The 20,012-nt window shown below is 48.8% G+C and overlaps 1 protein-coding gene across 3 annotated transcripts in view; it reads left to right on the forward strand.

Moving 5' to 3' along the window:
• Window positions 1-20,012, forward strand: part of KIRREL3 (kirre like nephrin family adhesion molecule 3) — a 366,532-nt gene that overhangs the window by 248,602 nt on the left and 97,918 nt on the right. For all 3 annotated transcript variants that reach the window (XM_088178057.1, XM_088178058.1, XM_088178059.1), the window contains 2 exons: window positions 11,743-11,892; window positions 14,064-14,213. In XM_088178057.1, coding sequence (XP_088034183.1) covers window positions 11,743-11,892; window positions 14,064-14,213 — 300 coding nt within the window. The remainder of the gene's footprint in view (window positions 1-11,742; window positions 11,893-14,063; window positions 14,214-20,012) is intronic.

Raw genomic sequence — 20,012 nt, forward strand, 5'->3', positions numbered from 1 at the left:
ACCAGGCAACCATTGACTCTGCAGTGGGGACCATTGAGAAGGAGCCGGTGACAAAACAATCAGCAAAATTCGTGTTAAATAATCCGAGTCCCCTCCGAGCTGTCCAGCAGGGAAGGGATCTGTTGGCAGGGACAAGGCACAGCCCCTTCCCTGTGCCTTCTCCCAGAGCTGCATGTGGGCTGATAAAGCACTTGCAGGGCTGTAAATATTGACATTGCCTCTCATTTTTCATGGTTCTTGGCTTTACTGGGTAAAACCCAGGTAAAAAGCACCAGCTGGGTGTTGTCAGCAGTGGTGCAGGTCACTGGCCTCTTCCATGATGGATAAATGCACTTTCCAGGCATTTCCCTGGCTCTGGGGATGGTGTAGCCAAGATTTTCATGGAGGGGAGCTTTTATTAAGATTCCACATGTAGTGGAATTTTTAAACACCTTCCTAGGGTAACAAGATGGGCATGTGTGTGAAACATTTCCTGCTCAGAGATTATCTTCTCCCTGTCTGTTCATCTCAGCATCTCCAACCCCTCCTACCTCCCCCCTGCCACTTTTTTTGTGTGTGTATTGCATATACTTCACTTTAGGCTGTTTTTCAGAATAATTCGTTTTAATTTTAAATATGAATCTTGCATGTGTAAAAAAAAAAATGCACATATTTACAATCACTTCCACTTGTAAAAAATCCAAACAAACAATAATTACAGCAGAAACCTGCTAATTCTCACTCCACTTCATCTTCAGAGCTGATAATTCACACAGCACAACCCCGAGCAATCCTGCCCTGCTCTGGTAAACAGCAGGAGCTGGAGCAGCCTGCTCTACAAAATCCCAGAGCTCGTCTGGCCAGGAGCTGCCCCAAAAGCCATCCAGGTGATGTTTCATGCAGACAGCAGCTTCTCAGCCTTCCAGGGCAATAATAAGATTTATTCCTGCCTTCTCTTCCTTCCATCCGTGAGCTTTGGTGCCACCAAGACATTTCTTGTTCAGGGAAGTATCTGGTAGGGGAATAGTGGCACTTCCAACACCTGCAGAGTTGGAAACACCCTGTAGAGAGACTCATTTAACCACTCCTTGGATTAATTCTCCAATCTATACAAAGGCTCACCAATCTGTAGCAAGACTAGTTAAAATTCTTTTGAGAAGTAGCAGAATTTTCCACTAATTTTAATATTATAGAATCCCAGAGCAGTTTGGGTTGAAGGGGACCTTAAAGATCATCCAACCTCCACTTTCATGTTCAGAGAATGCAACATTAAATATCTGCATTTTCTGTTCTGAGCTGCATCTTCATTCTGATTTCTCTCCATGCCTCAAAGTGTGCGATAACAGATTTTGAAAAACGAGGATGGAAGTGAAACATGGTGCGACCCAAGGCAAGCTCTTTGCTCTAATTTTCCACCCCGTGAACTGCACAACTTCCACTTGCTGCTCTTCCTGGGAGCAGAGCCAGACTTTGAAATCTCCAAATCGTTTGTGAAATGGATTATTCATCCTTCTCGTTTTCCTACGGACGAGTGTCCTCTGTGCCCTCTAACTCAAAGATGAGCTGAGATTTAAAGGACTTTATTTCAAAAGAGCAGCCCTGATCTGGGAACAAAGGGTGGGAAAAGGGGATGCACTTGGATTGACTGTAATCCAGGAGAGGGGGATCACCTGAGAGATTTCAGAAGGTCACAAGGGATAAAATCCTTAAGGATTTTATCTGGGAGACTTGGTGCAGGCAGGCTGGTTTGCACATCCACTGTTATTTTTAGAAGAAGTTCCTTTTTCTTCTCTGTGGATTCAAGTGGGAGGTTTTAGGTCCCAGGAGAGTCTGGGGACCTGCCACCTCCTTTCTGAGCTACCAATAGTTATCACCCAAAAAGCAGCTGGAGTTGCCACAGAGAGAGCTGCTTGGCTGGAATTACTGGAGCAGGAGCATTCCCTGCTCTGTTCTCTCCCCCTGAGCCCATGGCCTGGCCCCAGGGAGCTGGACCAGGACACTGCACCTTGACAGGAGAACAAATGGTGATTTCTTACTGTGCCACAGCTTCCTCGGGAGCACCACTAACAAAATATTTCTTGGAGTCATGGGCAATGTTCAGTGGAGCTGGGCCTGCAGGTGGATCAATGTGAGGAAATCTGCTCTTGTCTCCACGAGGGATTGGTGCTCAGAGCCTGCCCAGGGTTTCAGTGCCTCTGGAACAGCTGCTGGTGCCACTGTCCTTGTTCCCAGCAAGGACAGGCATCACCCTGTGCCCCGAGCAGCCTTGGCAGAGGCTCAGAGCTCACAGCTGCCCTTGGAGAGGGAGCCACAGCAGCCCAGGCTCTGGGATGAAGTGCTGGCCCAGCCCAGGGTGTGGGGAAGCTCTCACAGCTCTCTCCCCTCTGCCACGGCTTTTGTGACACCACCAGCTCTGCTCTTGCTGACCCTTCAGCTGCTCTGCCACCCCAGTGACACCTCCCCTGCTCTCCCCTCCTCCTGTGCTGACCCCTGGGTAAAACAGCACCTAATCCAGTCTGCTGCCTCTGCCTCCAACCCTGCAAAACTCCTGTGTGCCCCAAAGCACAGCCCAGCTCTGGCAGCTGGTCTAAAAGGAGATAATGCTGCCTGGGCAGCAGGAGCAGGACAGCAGAGCAGCCAGGAACCATCCACAGAGCCATCCATGGATCCTGGAACCATCCATGGAGCCTGGAGCCATCCATGGAGCCTGGAGCCATCCATGGAGCCTGGAACCATCCACAGAGCCATCCATGGAGCCTGGAACCATCCATGGAGCCTGGAACCATCCATGGATCCTGGAACCATCCATGGAGCCTGGAACCATCCATGGAGCCTGGAACCATCCACAGAGCCATCCATGGAGCCTGGAACCATCCATGGATCCTGGAGCCATCCATGGAGCCTGGAGCCATCCATGGAGCCTGGAACCATCCATGGAGCCTGGAACCATCCACAGAGCCATCCATGGAGCCTGGAACCATCCATGGATCCTGGAGCCATCCACAGAGCTGGAGTATTCAGTGTGATCCAGTCCATAATGTCACCTGAATGCTGCTTCTCAGCACCTGAATGCAGTGCATTAGTTTGTTTCCCATCAGTGCAGCTCCCAGGAACAGGCATTTAATCTCACACGAGGCAATTCTCCAGGCTGCTGCTGGGAAGAGTTTGCTAATAAATATCCCACGGTAAGGATACTCTTACACCTTTCCCAATTGGCAGCTAATAACAGAGCAGTCGATGACATTTCAGCCCTTTCTGCATGGCTGATCAAACTCCTCACAGTGACTTTGAAAGCAGTGCTGGGATTTCATGTGGGTATCAAAGGCAGCAGAACACTCAATAGTTCAGATCTCTTGCCTGTGTGACTAATAGACAAAAAGATCTCTGAAAGGTTTAATATCTTACTCAAAATTTCCCTGTTTCCTGTTTGAAGCTACTTCGTGGACACAGTGGGATGTTGATGGTTCCTCTCAAAGCAGCGCTAGGAAAATATGTGACATCACTGCAGGATGAGCTCAGCTCAGCACATGGGCTGGCTGAGAGCTGGTCATGGCCAGGACACAGAGCATTCCCAGGGCCAGGCAGGAGAGCACAGCACTGGCTTTGCACCTTAAACTCTGCTCTGGCAGCTGGCATTAGGACCACGGGATCATTTCATTTCAAAAAGACTTAAGATCATCAAGTCCAACCCTCAACCCAGCACTCCCAGTGTGTCCACCACTAAGCCATGTCCCCAAGTGCCACATCCACACGTCTTGTGAACAGCCCAGGGACGGGGACCCCACCCTGAACAGCCACTTCCAATGCCTGGCAACCCTTTCTGTGAAGAATGTTTTCCTGAATTATCCAACCTAATCCTCTCCTGCCAAATGAGGACATTTCCTCTTGTCCTGTCCCTTGTTCTCTGGGAGCAGAGTCTGACCCCCCCTGGCTGCACTCTCCTGTCAGGGAGCTTTAGAAAGGGAGAAGGTCCCCCCTGAGCCTCCTTTCCTCCAGCCTCCCTCAGCATTTCCTGGTGCTCCAGCCTCTTCCCCAGATTCACTGCCCTACTTTTCATTGCTTTTCCTGGACATCTCTTTGGCTTTGGTTTCACCTCAGTGCATCCCTCACCTTCCCCTCTGGCTGGAATCAATGGGCCCCCAGGCTTTGCTTCCAGGGAAAGTCTCATGTCCCTGTATGTTTGTGGGTGAGCAAGGCACGAGCTTTTTTTGGAGTGGGGACACCTCTGCCAGGTCACACTGCTGGTCAGTGACCAGCACCATTCCATACACCCGAGTCATCCTTTGAATGAAGCTGTTGTGCTTTGGTTTCTTTCGAGTGAAATAATTCAGCACTGAGCTGGACTTACGCAGTCACACTAAAAAAGGCCAAAGTGACATTTTTGTTCACACACATTTGATTTTATTTTCTCCCCAAGGAAGCCAAATTTTAAAAAATAGAAATCTTATGCAAGGGCTGAACTCAAGCTACCTCTCCTATTTGTGCTGTGAAGCCCAAGGAAGTGCCTGACACGGCTGTGGCTGTCACCAGCAAGGGGCTCTCCTGTGAGGAGGCTGATCCACATCTCCTCACTGAAGAGAGCATCAGGGTGTGATCCCTCTGCTCCTGTCTGGGCACCCACAGCTCTTTTGTTTCTCTATGTAAGAAAAGCTCCTCTCTGTCCTTGTCTGGAGAAATCCTTGCCCCTGGCAGCATGCAGCTCCCTCTTTCCTGTTCCCTGTGCTCTGTAGTCAGCCAGGTTTGGGCTCCACTCAGTGCAGGTCTGGGTGTTGTTTCCCACCAGGGAGGGAATTGGGATGCAGGCAGGTAATGAGCAGCTCTGCTCTCTTCCCCGTGCTCCCCGTGACTGACAACTCCAGAGAGCTTTGTAAATAATGTAAAGCTTTTGTCTGCTTGCTTTTCCTACTCATCTGAAAATCAATGTGGGCACGTGTTCTGGAGCACGATGGGCCCTGTGCAGGGGCTGGCTGTCCTTGGCTCTAGGGAGGGGACCCAAAGGAGAGCTGAGAACCTCTGTTTGTCATAGCAGAAGCTGTGTGGTGTTTGGAACCCTGAAGAGTTCCTACCTGCCTTTTTGCCATCAGCTTCTTCTCCTCAGCCCCCTCATTTCCACAAATGGCCAGCACCACGAGTTTCTGGTTCACCCTTCGCCACCTTCTAGAGATTTCTGAGCTCCTTTTCACCCCAGGGACTTTTGTTATCTCTGTTTCTTCAGAGAGGTCCCAGCTCTGAGTCTAGCAGGTGTTTTTCATCCTCACACGGGATCACCACTTGCTAGTGGTACCTCATATTAGTGCCTAGCTTCCTTTTTCTTCTGCCTTCACTCAGAGTGGGGATTGAATGCACAAAAGATGAATTTTTGTGTTATTTATTAATTCTTATCTATAGTACAGAGAGTTCTGCAGCACTTCTAGCTAACAAGCTAAAAGTGAGAAAAATGTCAGTGTATCTTGCTAGTTACAAGGTCTTTTAAAGCCTAACCATCCAATTAAAAAATAACATCTATATTATTTATACTTTTGACCCAATAACCAAACACCTGTGACCTGCACTGCAGTACTTTCCATCCAACCAAAAACTACTACTTGAAATCAGGAAGAAGAAGGAGCAAGAAGGAAGAGACAATGCCCAGAACGTCCATCTTGTCCCATACCTATTACTGTATTCTAAAAACCCCGAATTCCAAACCCTTCACCGTGTGATGTTACACACTACATTCAAACTACACACCCGTGATTCAAACTCCAACACTCAAATGTGGAAGCCTTCTCCAAGGCCCCAGGTAAAAAGCAGTGCTCTTTTGAGGGTCAGTGCCAGAAAGCACAGAGAGCTCAAACCTCCCAGACTTCAGGGTTCCAGCAGCGTGGGGTGGTGCAGTGCCAAGCCCTGGGAAAGTGTGAGGATGGAGCCATCTCCTCCCAGTCCTCTCCATGGCCAAGAGCCAGCTCCATCTCCAGGCATCCTGCCACAAAAACCAGCCCTGAGCTGGGCTGAAATGCCCTGATTTCCATCAGGTGGGATCTGCTTGGTCTGAAGAGGGACCCTCGTGGGATGTTGTGTAGGATTAGGATGTCACACAGCAGCCCCTTGATCGTCCTCCTACCACGCGTTGTGACAGCTCCGAGCTGAGGGAAGGATCAGCTCTTCCCACTGAGGGACAAGGAGAATGTCCCAGCACTCCCAATCACCAGGCCTTTCATTTCACAACAGTAATATTTTGACAAGGAGCTCATAGCCCTCCTTCTCCACTTCTATGCTCTCCTCAACAAAAAGAACTAATTCTTTTCAGAGCACAATGGACATTCAAAGCTTCACTTACATAAAAGCAGGCACAATGTCTCCATTTCTAATGAGTCATTGTTCCCTCAGCGAGTCCCTCGCTTCCTACTACAATACTCACTCCTCTTGGGTAATGAAAATTTAACTTTCTGCTGCTCCCAGTTGCTGGTTTGGGCACAGGAGGCTGCAAGCTGAAATAATTCAGCCAGGAACTCATGCAAACAGATTTCAATCTTCAGAGAGCTTTAAAAGCCTGTCACCAACTCTGGCTTCAGCGATGGAAGGGGCTTCAAGGTCCTGCTGCAGCACAGACCGTGGCAATGTCATTGTGTAAGTGTCTCCCTCAGTTTTCTGGGTTGTAAAACAGGATTTTTGGTCCTTCTCACCATCTGTGGGCTTTGGGACATCTGAAAAGCAATGCCCTGGCACTGGCAGTGTTATTTCCCTTGGAAGTCACAAACAGAGAAGAGTCTCAGCCTTTGTTTGAAAGAACAAGGCAACATTACAGAGAAACACTGAAAAACAGGAGCCACAGGTGCAAAATCCATTAAGAAAATAGAGAGTTTTCAAGTGGTTCTCTCTTTTTTCCTCTTTTTTGTCTTCCTTTAAGCTTTTATGACATGTTTGTGACTTCACAAGGATCCTGCTGGGGTTTTTGAAAGCAGGGTTAGTGTTCTTTGCTGCTCACTCCTCACTGTCGTGCCTTTACTGTCCCCTTTTACTGTTTGGGATTTTGGTGGCTGCAGAAGTGCCCCCCCCATGAGAGACTCCTTGAGGAAGGCAGGAGCTTGGGGGCCAGCAAGGTCCTGCTGGTGCCTGGCAGCTCCTCAGGGAGAGGGCAAAGCAGCAGCCAGGAGGAGATGGGAAGGCTCTGGGATCAAGAGCTGCTCTGACACCAAACCCTCACCTAGCACAGCAGGTGACCTGTGGTGACAGCTTCAGGGCAGCTCCAGAGTGCAGCTGGGACACTGGGGTTGTGCTGGACCCTGGCCAAGTGGCATCATTTGCATCTCATTTCCATATCTGTTTGCTTTTAAAACAAAACCCAAAAAATCAACAGTGAATCCAGAGCCCTGATCTTTGTTTCTGCTCGGAGCCTCGCTGTGCTGGATGAGCAGATCCTCACATGGACACCCTCAGGGGCAGAGTCAGTGCCCAGTGACTCCCAGTGAAGCTCCCAGGAAGCCAGGCATCAACTCAGTCATTTCTTTGAAAATATTCCAAGTCTTTACACTTGAGGGAAGATGAGGTGTGGAAGTAAAACAAGGCCACACTTGGGCTGGGGGCACATGGACATGTTGTTGCATCTCCCTGCTTTGCTGTACAGCACTTCCCAAATCCACATTTGGGGATTCTTTGTGCAGCAGGAGGTGACAAGGAGATGGGTGATGAGGATGCCGTGCCTGGACTCCCATGGTGAACTGTGTCTGCCTCTGGGTTCTCAGCACGGGGAGGAGCTGGAGCTGCTGGAGACAGTCCAGAGCAGCCCATGGAGCTGCTCCAGGGCTGGAGCCAGGCTGGGAGAGCTGGGGGTGCTCACCTGGAGAGGAGATGGATCCAGGGAGAGCTCAGAGCCCCTGCCAGGGGCTCCAGGAGAGCTGGAGAGGGACTGGGGACAAGGGATGGAGGGACAGGACACAGGGAATGGCTCCCACTGCCAGAGGGCAGGGCTGGATGGGATATTGGGCAGGAATTGTTCCCTGGCAGGGTGGGCAGGCCCTGGCACAGGGTGCCCAGAGCAGCTGTGGCTGCCCCTGGATCCCTGGCAGTGTCCAAGGCCAGGCTTGACAGGGCTTGGAGTCACCTGGGACAGTGGAAGTTGTCCCTGCCCATGGCTGGGGTGGGACTGGATGGGCTTTTAAGTTCCCTTCCCACCCAAACAATTCCATGATTCTATGATGAACTCCTATCTCTGCAGAGATTTGGATTAACCAGAATTTTTTTGCTGCAACTCTGTACAGTGGAAAGGGAGAAACTGGGAAGCTCCTGCTTGCCCAACAGGTTGGAGTCAAACCTTCTGCTTTGAAACCAAAGCATCATTTTATAATACTCTTTTAATTTTTAAATATTCCTGGAAAAATACCCAACTGATGACTTTCAGCCCATTCTCTCATAGCTGAAAATGTTCAGCCTGCATTTGTAAATCACCCTCTCCCAATCTCCTCATTTTCAGTTATTTTCTGTCAAATATCTTATCTCCCTTAAAACTTTTCTGCAAATTACTTGTTCCTTTGACATTAAGACATAAGCTGTAACGTGGATGGGCCTCTGATCTTCCAAACCCAGTTAAACCCAGTAATCAGACTTTAAGCTGATTTGAAAGCGAGTTGAGCTCTGCCTTCAGTACTTTTTTCTTTTTTTTTTTTTTATCTGTGATTTAGGGAGAGATGATCCTGCTGTGGAGCAGGGACTGGGCCAGGTAATGCTCTTAAGGTCCTTACACCCATCTTTCCTCTCCTGTGACTGAGTCTGAGCTGTTTGTAGCTGAAATGGAGCCTTGGATGAATAAAAAATGGGTTTAAGTAACAATTCTTCACACTGAACAAACACAGGGAAGGAAAAGACAGGAGACATATGCCATGTTTCTGCTCTGATTTTCCATGGCCATCAGCTCGTCTTTAAAACAAATCAAGAAATAAGAGAAAAAGGAAAAATAAAACATAAAAAGAGCTTCATTTCCAGCAGCAATTACCAAATGAAGCCTGTGCTTAATGGGCATTTGCAGAGGGCACAGACACCACTTTGTGCCTCTGCGTTCTCATTAGGGCTCGTGCAGCTCCCAGCTGGCAACCTGATAATTCTCTCTGATAAAACAAATCTTTTTGGGTTATTGCTGCCTTCCTGCGCTGTCCCTGCTCGCCTGGCTCTGCCTTGAGAATTGTCAGGATTACAGAGTGAGCTGTGAAAACCCAGTTAGTGGGTGGAAGGTGTATATTAAAATAAAACAACACAACAACAAAGCAAAACACCCACTTTTTCTGCTTCCTGAGTTTTCTCTCTCATCCCACTTTTCCCTGCTATCCTAGGAGTGTTTGTCCTTTATGAATCCATAAACAAAAAAATACAGAGATTTTGATTCATATTCCCTCTTTGATTCACATTCCCTTTGAAATCAAATATTTAAATCTTAACTCAGCACAAGAGTTTGTGCTAGTGTCAGAGGCCACCATGACTTCCAGTGTCTCCCAGCAGGAAAAACTGGAATCTTTTCTGCAATCTGTTGTGCAGGCAGCACCACTCCAAGAGCCACCACTGTGGTCTTTTGGAGTATCTGGGGTGAAAATCAGAGTTCCTTGGATATATGTGGGTGTTGGGAGACCTGGGATCTCTGAAATACCTGGGAATAAAGTGCCCAAGGTGCTCCTGGAGATCTGCAAAATTTTCAGCTGGGCTTTTTACCTTCCTGTAATGTAAAGCATCTGGAATTTAGAAAGGACAGCTCTGGTTTTCCCTGTGCTCCTTTAGGTGACTAAGAGCTGAAGCTATAATAAATTAAATTGAAATATAAGCAGTCATGTGAGGGCACACATTGGTTCAACAGCGTGAGTTGGAAAATGATGGAGCTTTGGAGCCTTGCCCTGTAGGAAAAGCCCAGCAGCTCATCTGGAAACAAGTTCAGATGCAAGAACTTGTGTCACACTTAACCTTGGTTCTGGATTAATCATCAGTCAATGATTAAATGGAGTCGGTGTAAATTAGGATTGAATTGATTTGGGGTGGATCACATGGAGACTGTCCTGCTTTGAGAAATTGGTTTTAAAGAGCAATTTTTCCTCCAGCCCAGTCCTCTTCCATGGACTGAACAGACAGTGGAGGGCACAGGCTCTGAATTCCTGCAGGGCCATAATTCCCACCCAGAGAGGCTCCTGGTTTTACAAACCCCACTGAGGTAACTCAGTGAGGGGCAGTTCAGTGGTTCTGCCTTTCCCCCAACACCTCCCTTTCCCAGATCATCTCCTGAATCCAGAATCAGAGCAAGACTTAGTGGTGGCAGAGCAATTGCAATGCTCCACAACCACCTCACACAAAAGACTCTACTCACAGGAGCCCAGATAGCAGCAGATCTGCTGAAATGGCCCCACATTTAGGAACTTCCAGCTTCAGACTGTGGCTCTGCAGGGGCATTTGGGGTTGTCCCATGCACTCATTATGGAAATTTAAAAAAATAGCAGGATTTAACACTTTGAATCCCTGGAATGTCCAAGGTCAGGTTGGATGGAGCTTGGAGCACCCTGGGATAGAGGAAAGTGTCCCTGCCCATGGCAGGGGGAGGGAAGAGAGGAGCTTTAAGATCCCTCCAAACCATTCTGGGATTCTCTGATTCTCTGAATGATTTTCAATCATGGCAAAGCCAAGGGGGAGTGAAAATCAAACGTGATGCTGAGTAAACTGTGCTGTGGAAGAGGTTACAGTGACTGGGGTACTTCCCATGGGAAATGAGAAGTGCCATGTCACACCTGAGGTGTGAGACATCCCACCATGGCAGGAGATGACCTGGGGCTGGGATTTGTTATTGCAGTGTTCCCAGGAGGGAAGGGTGAGGAGAGACATTTGCGAGTTTGATGATGCAGCTTCGAGGAAAGGCAGAGCTGGGCCTTCCTCTCCCCTCCAGATGTGTGGGAAGCTCCCAACAAATGCCAGGAGGTTACACCTGGGGAGGGAGGAGAGCAGCAGCAGTTGGTTGTTTTCCTGTGTGTTTTATAGCAGGTTATTATCTGAACATCCTGATTTCAGAGGGCACACGAGGTGGGAGCAAGGCTCAGAAGCAGAGGACCAACATCCTCTTTTATTATGTGTAATATAAAATATTGCTGCTGCTGAACATCCTGCTGCTTCTCTGCCTGTGATCATTGTGGCTGAAACACTACCACCACAATTTGGAATAAAACAGTTACAGGAAATACTAGTGCTTCTTGGTTGGAGCTTTTTTTCCCCCCAGGGAGCAAAAATTATTGCAAATATTTGTCTGTCACTAAATGTTGTGTCCACTTCTGGGTCCTCAGCACAGGAAAGATGTGGAGCTTGTGGAATGAGTCCAGAGGAGACCACAGAGATGCTCCAAGGGCTGGAGCCCCTCTGCTTCTGGAGCCAGGCTGGGAGAGCTGGGGGTGCTCACCTGGAGAGGAGAAGGATCCAGGGAGAGCTCAGAGCCCCTGCCAGGGCCTAAAGGAGAGCTGGAGAGGGATTGGGGACAAGGGATGGAGGGACAGGACACAGGGAATGGCTCCCACTGCCAGAGGGCAGGGCTGGATGGGATATTGGGCAGGAATTGTTCCCTGTGAACGGGATGAACTTTAAGGTCCTTTCCAACCATTCCATCATTCTATGTAATTAAGCAATCACATAATTAAGAGCTGCAGAGCTCAGTCTCCCACTTGTGCTGTGCCAGGAGCATCCTGGACCGTTCCATCCCAAGGAAGTGCATCGAGTTGGAAAGCACTGGAGAGCTGACAGGGTCCTGTTCCTCTCTTGTTCCCTGTGCAGGCCAGGCGTCCTCGTTCACACAGCAGCCCCAGGACCAGGTGGTGATCGCGGGGCAGCCGGTGACACTGCTCTGTGCCATCCCCGAGTACAATGGCATCGTGCTCTGGATCAAGGACGGGCTGGCCCTTGGAGTCGGACGGGATCTCTCAAGTAAGTCAGGACACCACCCTCCAGAACAAGGGAATCAGTTCTCCATGCCCAACGTTTATTTGTTTTCCATTTCAACTCCAGCACCTTTTAGTCCACCCAAACATAGGCACTGATGCTTGGAATAAACCAAAATCTGTTTCACTCTGGCCTGAAACACGTGTCACCTGACCCTTTAGAAACCCCTGCTTTGATTTCCTTGGAAACTAATGTCACCTTTCCAAAATATGGCATGAAATGTGTTATAAATGTTGAAAGTGCCTGTTTTGATATTCTCAAAAATGAAAAGAACCCTGAGTTTGAAGGGACCCACAAGCCTGTGTTTGCTTTGGACAAGTGTTTGTGGCTTCCTCAAGCTTTAGTTTTGGCAAATTATAGTTTGGTGGCCAAATTCCTCAGAAATCACATTCCTTAACCCCACACCCACACTGTGATTGAGGGTTAATTGCAGGTGGTGAAGACTGGTACAATACTGCAGAAGTTTAGAGTTTATTCTATATGTTTTGCTGGAAAACACTAATTTGGAACTGAAATATTTTACATGAGTAAGGAGAATGTTTGCTGGAAACAGCCTGGGAGGACATGGAGCCCTTCAGGAGCTGCAGTGTCCCCCCAGGCTCTGCAGAGTTTGTACACGTGTGACAGTGCTCAGCTCCTGGTGACCTGAGAGAGTTTTCCCCAAGGCAAGAGGCAGCATTCAGAAACCGGGGGAGGTTCCCATGATTTTTGGTCTCCAGGGACCCTGCTCTTGCCTAAAGTGCAGTGCCTGCTTCTTCTTTCCCTCTATTTTTTATTAATACATATAATTGCTCATTTACAGCTGTGCCCGAGTGAGCAGCCCTGTCTTTGCCTGTTTTTCAAAGCTCTGAGCCACAATTTTTGCATCTATTAGAGAGCTGAGCTTTCCATGCAAGACCTTGCAACACGACTGGGTAACAAGAGCTCCAGTGAAGTAGGGAGCTGATGTGAATGACTTCCACAATTAATGGAGCTGGGGCTGCTGGAAGCCACAGGAGCTGCCAGCTCGCGTGATACCAGCTCAGCCAGTGTCTAATTAGCACAATACAAACAAACCCATCATTTGTACTTCTCACGGTTCAGGAGAGCAAATCCTGCTGCTGATAACTCGAAAAACAACAGAAGCACGAGTGTGTGCCAGTGCTGTGTTACACAGGGCATTGGGCACAGCAGGACAGGGGGGTGGCACCTTTGTGTCCATCCTGTGAGTCCACCAGGGCTGCTGGTGCCCCCAGACCCCTGCCTAGGCTTTACACAGACCTAATCATGGTTCTATCCCAGGGTGTCAACACAGCTGGCTTCAGGAACTGAGGATATTCCAGGATGGGCTGCAGAGGAGCAGGAGGTGGAGGGTTTCCTGGTAGAAGGGCTCTTCCCTTTTTCTTGCCCAGGGAAGTTGTGAATCCTCAGCCGTGGAAGGGTTCAAAGCCAGGTTGGAGAAGGCCTTGAGCAACCTGATCTACTGGGAGTTGTCCCTGCCCATGGCAAGGGGATTTGGGTCCCAATGATCTTTAAGGTCAAAACCAAACCTTCCAACACTTAACGTTGTATGATCACATGATTCCTTGTGATGCCTTAAGTTCTAAGTTTTTCTATTCTGCTTGGATGTGCTTTTCTGATGTGCTAGGGTGATGAAGACAAAGCAGTCCTATTCCAGTTAAGAACTCAAAGACAGTTTCTTCAAACTTAAGGCTCTAAGCATAAACAACGTGGAAAGAGGTCCATGCAAATGATCCAAAACCTATAAAAATGTGAGATTTTGTGACCAAGCTCTCCTTTGCTTCCATCTTGGAGCCATCCAGGCAGGGACCACGACTGTGGCACTGATATTGCTAGGGTAGTCCTCTCAATAAATACCCATTTAATTCCCCTTAACTCTGTGTGTAGCCTCTGTTCCAGCTCCCCTAGGCATCACTTGAGATTTCAGTGAGTGCTCCTTCATCAGCACTTCTTTTGTGAACCTGTAGACCACAACGTGCAGTTTCTCTCCTGAATTTGGCAGATCCTTTCTCTCTCTCTCTCTTTGGGCTGGCTGCCGAGGAGGGGAGGAAGCTGCCTGGATCCTGGGAATTGCTGTGAGGTGCTGGGGCTCTGCTCTCCTCATCCCTGGGCTCGTGGCTCCCGCTGCCTGCTGACCCGTGCTTTGCCTTTGGCAGGTTACCCACGCTACCTGGTGGTAGGAGACCATCTGTCAGGTCAGCACCACCTGAAAATCCTGCGAGCTGACCTGCAGGATGACGCCGTGTACGAGTGCCAGGCCATCCAAGCAGCCATCCGATCCAGACCTGCCCGGCTGACAGTCCTGGGTGAGTCCCAGCTCCTCACACACCCTCAGGGGATTTGCTGGGGGTGTCACTGCCTTCCTGGTCACACTGAGTGGCTTTTGACAAAATGTTTTGTTGCTGGATCAAGAGGACTGGGAATGAATCCATGGTGAGAGCAGTGGGGGAGCAGCTCAGTGCTGAGAGCAGGATCAAAGGAAGCTGCTTGGGGAGTGAAGCAGTTCTGGGGTGGAGTATGACAGTTCCAGGAGTAACACAGGCACCAAGTGTTTGGCACTTCAGCTTTATGGATTTATGCCCCAATTCGAGAGTGTCTGTCCATAAATTTAAGTATATGAAGAGTGTCAGTGTCATCACTTATGTGTTACCCTGCCTACAGGGCCAGGACGACTCCACCCCGTGAGGAAAGGCTGGTTTCATACTATTGCAGTATTTTTAAACAATCTACATCACTAATATGTTATCACCCTGCGTTTCTCAGTAATTAATCTTTCCCATGAGCAGCACAGGAGGATATTACCTGGGATTGCAAACTGCAAGTGGCTCCCAAAATCATGTAGAGGAGGTTTTTGTGTGGGAGATGGGAGGGGAGCACTGGCAGAGCTGGAGGGTTTTGTTGGCCATTTGGCAGAACAGGAGGGAGCTCTCCCCACTGGAGTGCTGGGAAAAGGGAGACACGTCAGCGAGGCTTCCCGGCATGGACGTGGCTTTAGAAAAGTTAATGAAAATGGTATTTTTCTTGAATAGCTTGGACAAAACCCAGTCTGTGCAGATTCATCCTGATTATTCAACCCTCAAAGTGAAACCATTTGTATATTTAAGTTTGTTTAAATTGAAGATTGGATTTCTTTTTTCCTTGTTGTTTTTATTCCTAGTTAGTTTCTAGGGAGAAAAAAAAAACCCAACAACTTTTAAAAATATCCAAATCAAGAATTTTAGTCAAATCAACGCTGATTAGTTTGAAGCAGCTAAAAGAAGTGAATTAAGGTACCAGCTGTGGTTAAAGGTGCACCTCACTGGAGTCTGCACTATGAAAATGAGTTCAAATTCCTGGTTTGCAATTTCCCCTGCATTTGTTTTCCTCCTTCCACAACCCTACAACGTTCCCTGCTCCCAGACTTTCACAGCTGCCGTCCCTTCCTTCCCTGACCCTGACGATAATGATGATTTTTCTTTGATTCCTCCTTCTGCTCAATCAACCCTTGGCAGCAGCTCAGAGCTCTGACATGTGCCCATACATGAAATAATTCTGTCAATGAATGGGAAAGGGGAACGTTGTCTTGCTCACTGACAACCCCCCCTTCGCCTGGGCTCCCTCCTTCTGTTGTGAAAGCAGAATACATTGCGGGAACCAGACAAAAGAAATAATGTTATTTAATTAGAGCTAAAGATTTCAAAACTAATTTAGTCCCAGGGCGTACGTCAGAGCTGCTGCGAAGCGTTGATTGAGCAGAGAGATGTTTTTATGGATCAAAAGGAAATCGTTATTATCTTTGGGGTTATGGAATGTGTTGAATAGATGGTAGTTAATGTTTATGTGGATATACATGGTAGCTGCTAATTGGTACATTTACCTAAGATGTTCAGCAACTTATATTTGCAGAGTGTTTTCCTTTTAAGAAAATTAAAGTTACAGCATGTTCAATTTAGGCCAAATCGATTAGCCAGTGTGGGTTTGGAACCCACTGGTAGCTCATCTTTAACTTTAGGAGTATTTATGGAGATGTTCTGAGGGGGAAAAGTGATCGTGGCCCCAAGGCTGCCAGAGCTCCAGGAGCATTTGCACAACACTCTCAGGGATGCACAGGGTGGGATTGTTGGGGTGTCTGTGCAGGGCCTGGGGTTGGACTCAATGATCCTTGTGGGTCCCTTCCAGCTCAGGAAATTGTGTGATTCTATTTCAGGCTGGTTGGGCAGTGATGATCCTGCCTTTGCAGGGGGTTGGTGATCAGCAGCTCTCACTGTTCCTCTGGGATGGGGTGTCCTGTGCTGGCAGCGAGGGCAGGGGCTGCTGTGGGATCTGTGCTCTGTGTTTTAACCCCAATGGAGGGGACAGAAGTGGCACATGAAGAGTAGAAGCCTTAAGCCCCTGTGTTTCTGACAGCTGGGAATAATGTGCAGCCTGTCAGGCTGAACTCACCTGTGACAGGGGGTAACACGTGTCTCTGAACGGGGGGAGACATTTCTGGTGCTTCCAGATGTGCAGTACCACCAGCTGTGCAGGCATCTCTGCTCTTAGCACGCAGTGTGTGAGCCTGCTGTAGTAGTGAGCTCAGCAGCTGTGTCTGGAGGGAGCTGGATCTCCCACATTTCATCTCCCTGCGTTGGGATCTGCCAGGCTGCCTGAGCCCCTCACAGGAAGATGCCTGGGGGCATTTTGAGGCTGCAGACTTGCCCTAAGCAGGAGAAGATCCCCAAGGCATCCCTGGCGGTGGGCGCAAACCATGCAGCTCTCAAGGAAGCACTGGATCACAGCAGAGGCAGAGCTGGGAGGCTCTGGTGGCTGAGGGGAGCCCAACATCTGCTGCTGGTTTCTCACAACTCAAGGGCTCTTTGGCCAGCTGGGTGTTAGAGGCAGTTCTGGGGAACTCTATCCCACTCTATCACCCCCAGCCTTGTCTCTGGGAAAACAACCCTGCCTGGTTTTTCATATGGGTGGGTGCTGCCTTGTCTGTCCTTGCCAGTTTTCCACTTCCTTGGTATCAAGAAATCCCCTAATGCCTCTGGATTCAAGCTCCAACTGCTGTCATTCATGTCTGACAACAGCTTTATGGGGCTGATGCCTCCTACTTCCCTGCTCAGCTGCAGAGCTACACCGTATTTTAATTAAATATTTAAGGTTTTGTCACATTGTTTTCAAATCTACATGGTTAAATGTAGTGGAACAGATCATTCCATAGCCTTGGAAGTCCAAACACTCAAACAGACGAGCCTATTAATATCATCAGTATCAGGGAAAATCTTTTCATTGTGGAGTTCCAGGGAGAAATATTGCTGGGAAATGTTGTTAATACATCCCAAAGCTGGAGGGTTCCCCTTTTCCAGGTCTCTCTCACCTCTCACCTACCATTGCCCAAACTCTCTGGGGAAGGAGTCACTGCCCAATCTCCTCAGGATATCTGCCCCAAGCGGGGAAGGTTGATAAATCTGATGAGATGGGATTTGGGACATACGGAGCCATCCAGATTTTCTGCAAGCAAAGGATGTCAAGGCAGTTTGGCAGGGGAGCCCAAGCCAGGCAGGCTCTGGGAAGCCACTGGAGGGCTATTTGCTACCTGGTACATCTCTAATGGCAGGGCTGCTTAATTTATGATCTATTTAACTAAGCCAGGGTATTAATTAAATAAAGTAAGAGCCTGATTAGGACTTGGAGAAATTTAAAAATAAAATCAGGCTGCAATCGAGCGAAATTGCAAAGCAAACACTTTGGCTGTAACCACTGGAGAGTTCCCTCCGGTCTTCCATCAAAGCTCAGAGCAGGGAGGGCAAATACAAGAGATTATATTGCCAGCAGATGTGTGTTGTTAAAATATGCATCTGCCAGCCGTGTAGCTTCAGGAGCCAGAGGCCTCGCTCGTGGATCCTTCTGCACTCGCGGGACCGTGAAGGAATTGGAGGCCCCGGCAGCCGAGCTGGGATTTGCAGACACGTTAATTAGTGTTGAGTTCCCAGATCTTGGAGGCAGCCAAGCGAGGAGAAACTTTGAAGAGAGCTTTGGTTTCCCTGGGAGGGAGTGGAGAGGGAGAGGGGAGCCCCAGCTCACGGTGCCGACGTGGCTGCGGCGCGGTGACATCTCAGCCTGCAGTGACATCTCAGCCTGAGGTGACATCACGGCCTGCAGTGGCATGTTGGCCTGTGCTGACATCTTGGCCTGCTCTAATATCTCGGCCTCCATGACATCACGGCCTGTGGTGACATCTTGGCCTGCAGTCACGCCTTGGCCTGTAGTGACACCTTGGCCTGCGGTGACACCTTGGCCTGTGGTGACACCTCAGCCTACAGTGACATCTCAGCCTGCATGACACCTTGGCCTGCATGACATCACGGCCTACAGTGACACCTCGGCCTGCAGTGACACCTTGGCCTGTGGTGACACCTTGGCCTGTGGTGACACCTCGGCCCTTGGTGACATCTCAGCCTGCAGTGACACCTTGGCCTGTGGTGACCAGGGCTGGCAGGACGCGCTGTACCCGGAGGATGGAGGAACCAGGAACCAACACCTTAATGAGGTGTTGGGAAAGTGGACGGCTCCTCTCCTTCATGGCACCTTGGCAGGAGCATCCCCTGGTCTGTCCTCCCCTCGGGAGATGTGGCACCTCCAGCCCGGCCATGTCACCTCAGGCTGTCCCAGGAAGCTCCCAGGCACCACTTGCTTGGCACAGGGAAAAGGTCCCAGAGGTGCCAGGGGGAAATTGTCCACAAGCAGAAAAAAGGATTATGAAGGTTGAGGAGGGAGGCAGGGGTGCTGCTTCCAGAGACTTAAGGTGAATAATTGATAGGCAATTAACGTGTACCTTCACCTTTTATAGTCTAATTCCCTCTCTCTTCCCCTCCACGGCCTCTTCTAATATTAACTCTGTCTTCACGTGTGTCCCATTAGGAATAAAGCTTTCTTAAATCAACATGAATTATTTAACTCTACAGATTAAGTTAATTTGAAGTGAGAGCTCCTGTCTCTTACAGTGGCACAAGGCAGGGACAGGAGGAGGGTCACTGGGGTGTCAAGTGCATCCACATTCAATCACAGCCATTTTCCTCTTTTTATTTTATTTTTTATTTTATTCCAATCCTCATTCTTGCCAAGTCTTTCCAGTCCTTCCCTGCAGAGCAGAATAAGCTTTCCCATTACCAAAATGATGGTTGGCAGCTTGAGACATCTGCATTTCCCGGTTTTCAAGCTCTTTAGTGGAGCTTGATCAGGAAATAAAGAGGTTATGTCCTGGGTAAGGCCTTTTCTCAACATTTGTTTGTAATGCTGAGCTGCAAGGAGAAAATGTGAGGAGATGATGTTTTAAATCCAGAAACAGTTCGGCTTGGAACCCTTTTTCCACACTTTTTAATAGAATTCAATTCTCTGAATGCAAAATTCAGAGCATGTAGAGCTGGGATGTCAATTCAGAACAAAAAAAAAAAAAAAAAAAGAAGAAGTGATGAAAATGTGATCATTTTCTTCCAGACAGTCTCTTCTCCTTGAACAACTTTGGGTCTTCACAAAGCTGCATTTTCTGCTGGGAATATTTTCAGTGGCAAAACAGCAACTGGCTCTACTGGGAATGAAACAGAAACATCAAACAATCGAGCGCAAATCCCAAATAACCTAAATATTTGATGTCATGTCTGAGCAGCTTAAGTTTACAGCTCTCTGAGGCAGCTCCTTTTGATAGCAGAGGGTGGCCGGGTTTCCTTGCTCATGTCCCTGGGTGGCTCTGGGGTGGGATCTCCATGGATTGACCGTTCCTGCCAGGCAAACCCAGGGGCTCAGAGGTCAAAGGCAGCTGTCTAGAGCTGGAAAACAGACCACAGAGAGGGACTGTGGGCTAAAAAACTGGGTGTTGAGATGGGTCCTCCCAAGGTGGGTTTCACCTGGGTGTTGGGAAGTGCTGCTTCCCCTATTCTGGAGGGATTTGCACCCTGTCTGTGAGGAGAAGGAGAAGGAGGAGGAAGAGGAGGAGGTGAAGGCAGCATCTGTATGAGCTCTGTTCTCCTTACTTTGGAGGAGACAAGCAAAATGACATCTTTACATCCTCAGTAAGTACATCTGGGCTGGTAATGGGTGCCAGGATGAGACACTCCGTGGGACAGTCACCCACCTCAGGCCCCACC

Source organism: Sturnus vulgaris, chromosome 23, assembly GCF_052056855.1.
Source record: "Sturnus vulgaris isolate bStuVul1 chromosome 23, bStuVul1.hap1, whole genome shotgun sequence".
NCBI lineage: Eukaryota > Metazoa > Chordata > Aves > Passeriformes > Sturnidae > Sturnus > Sturnus vulgaris.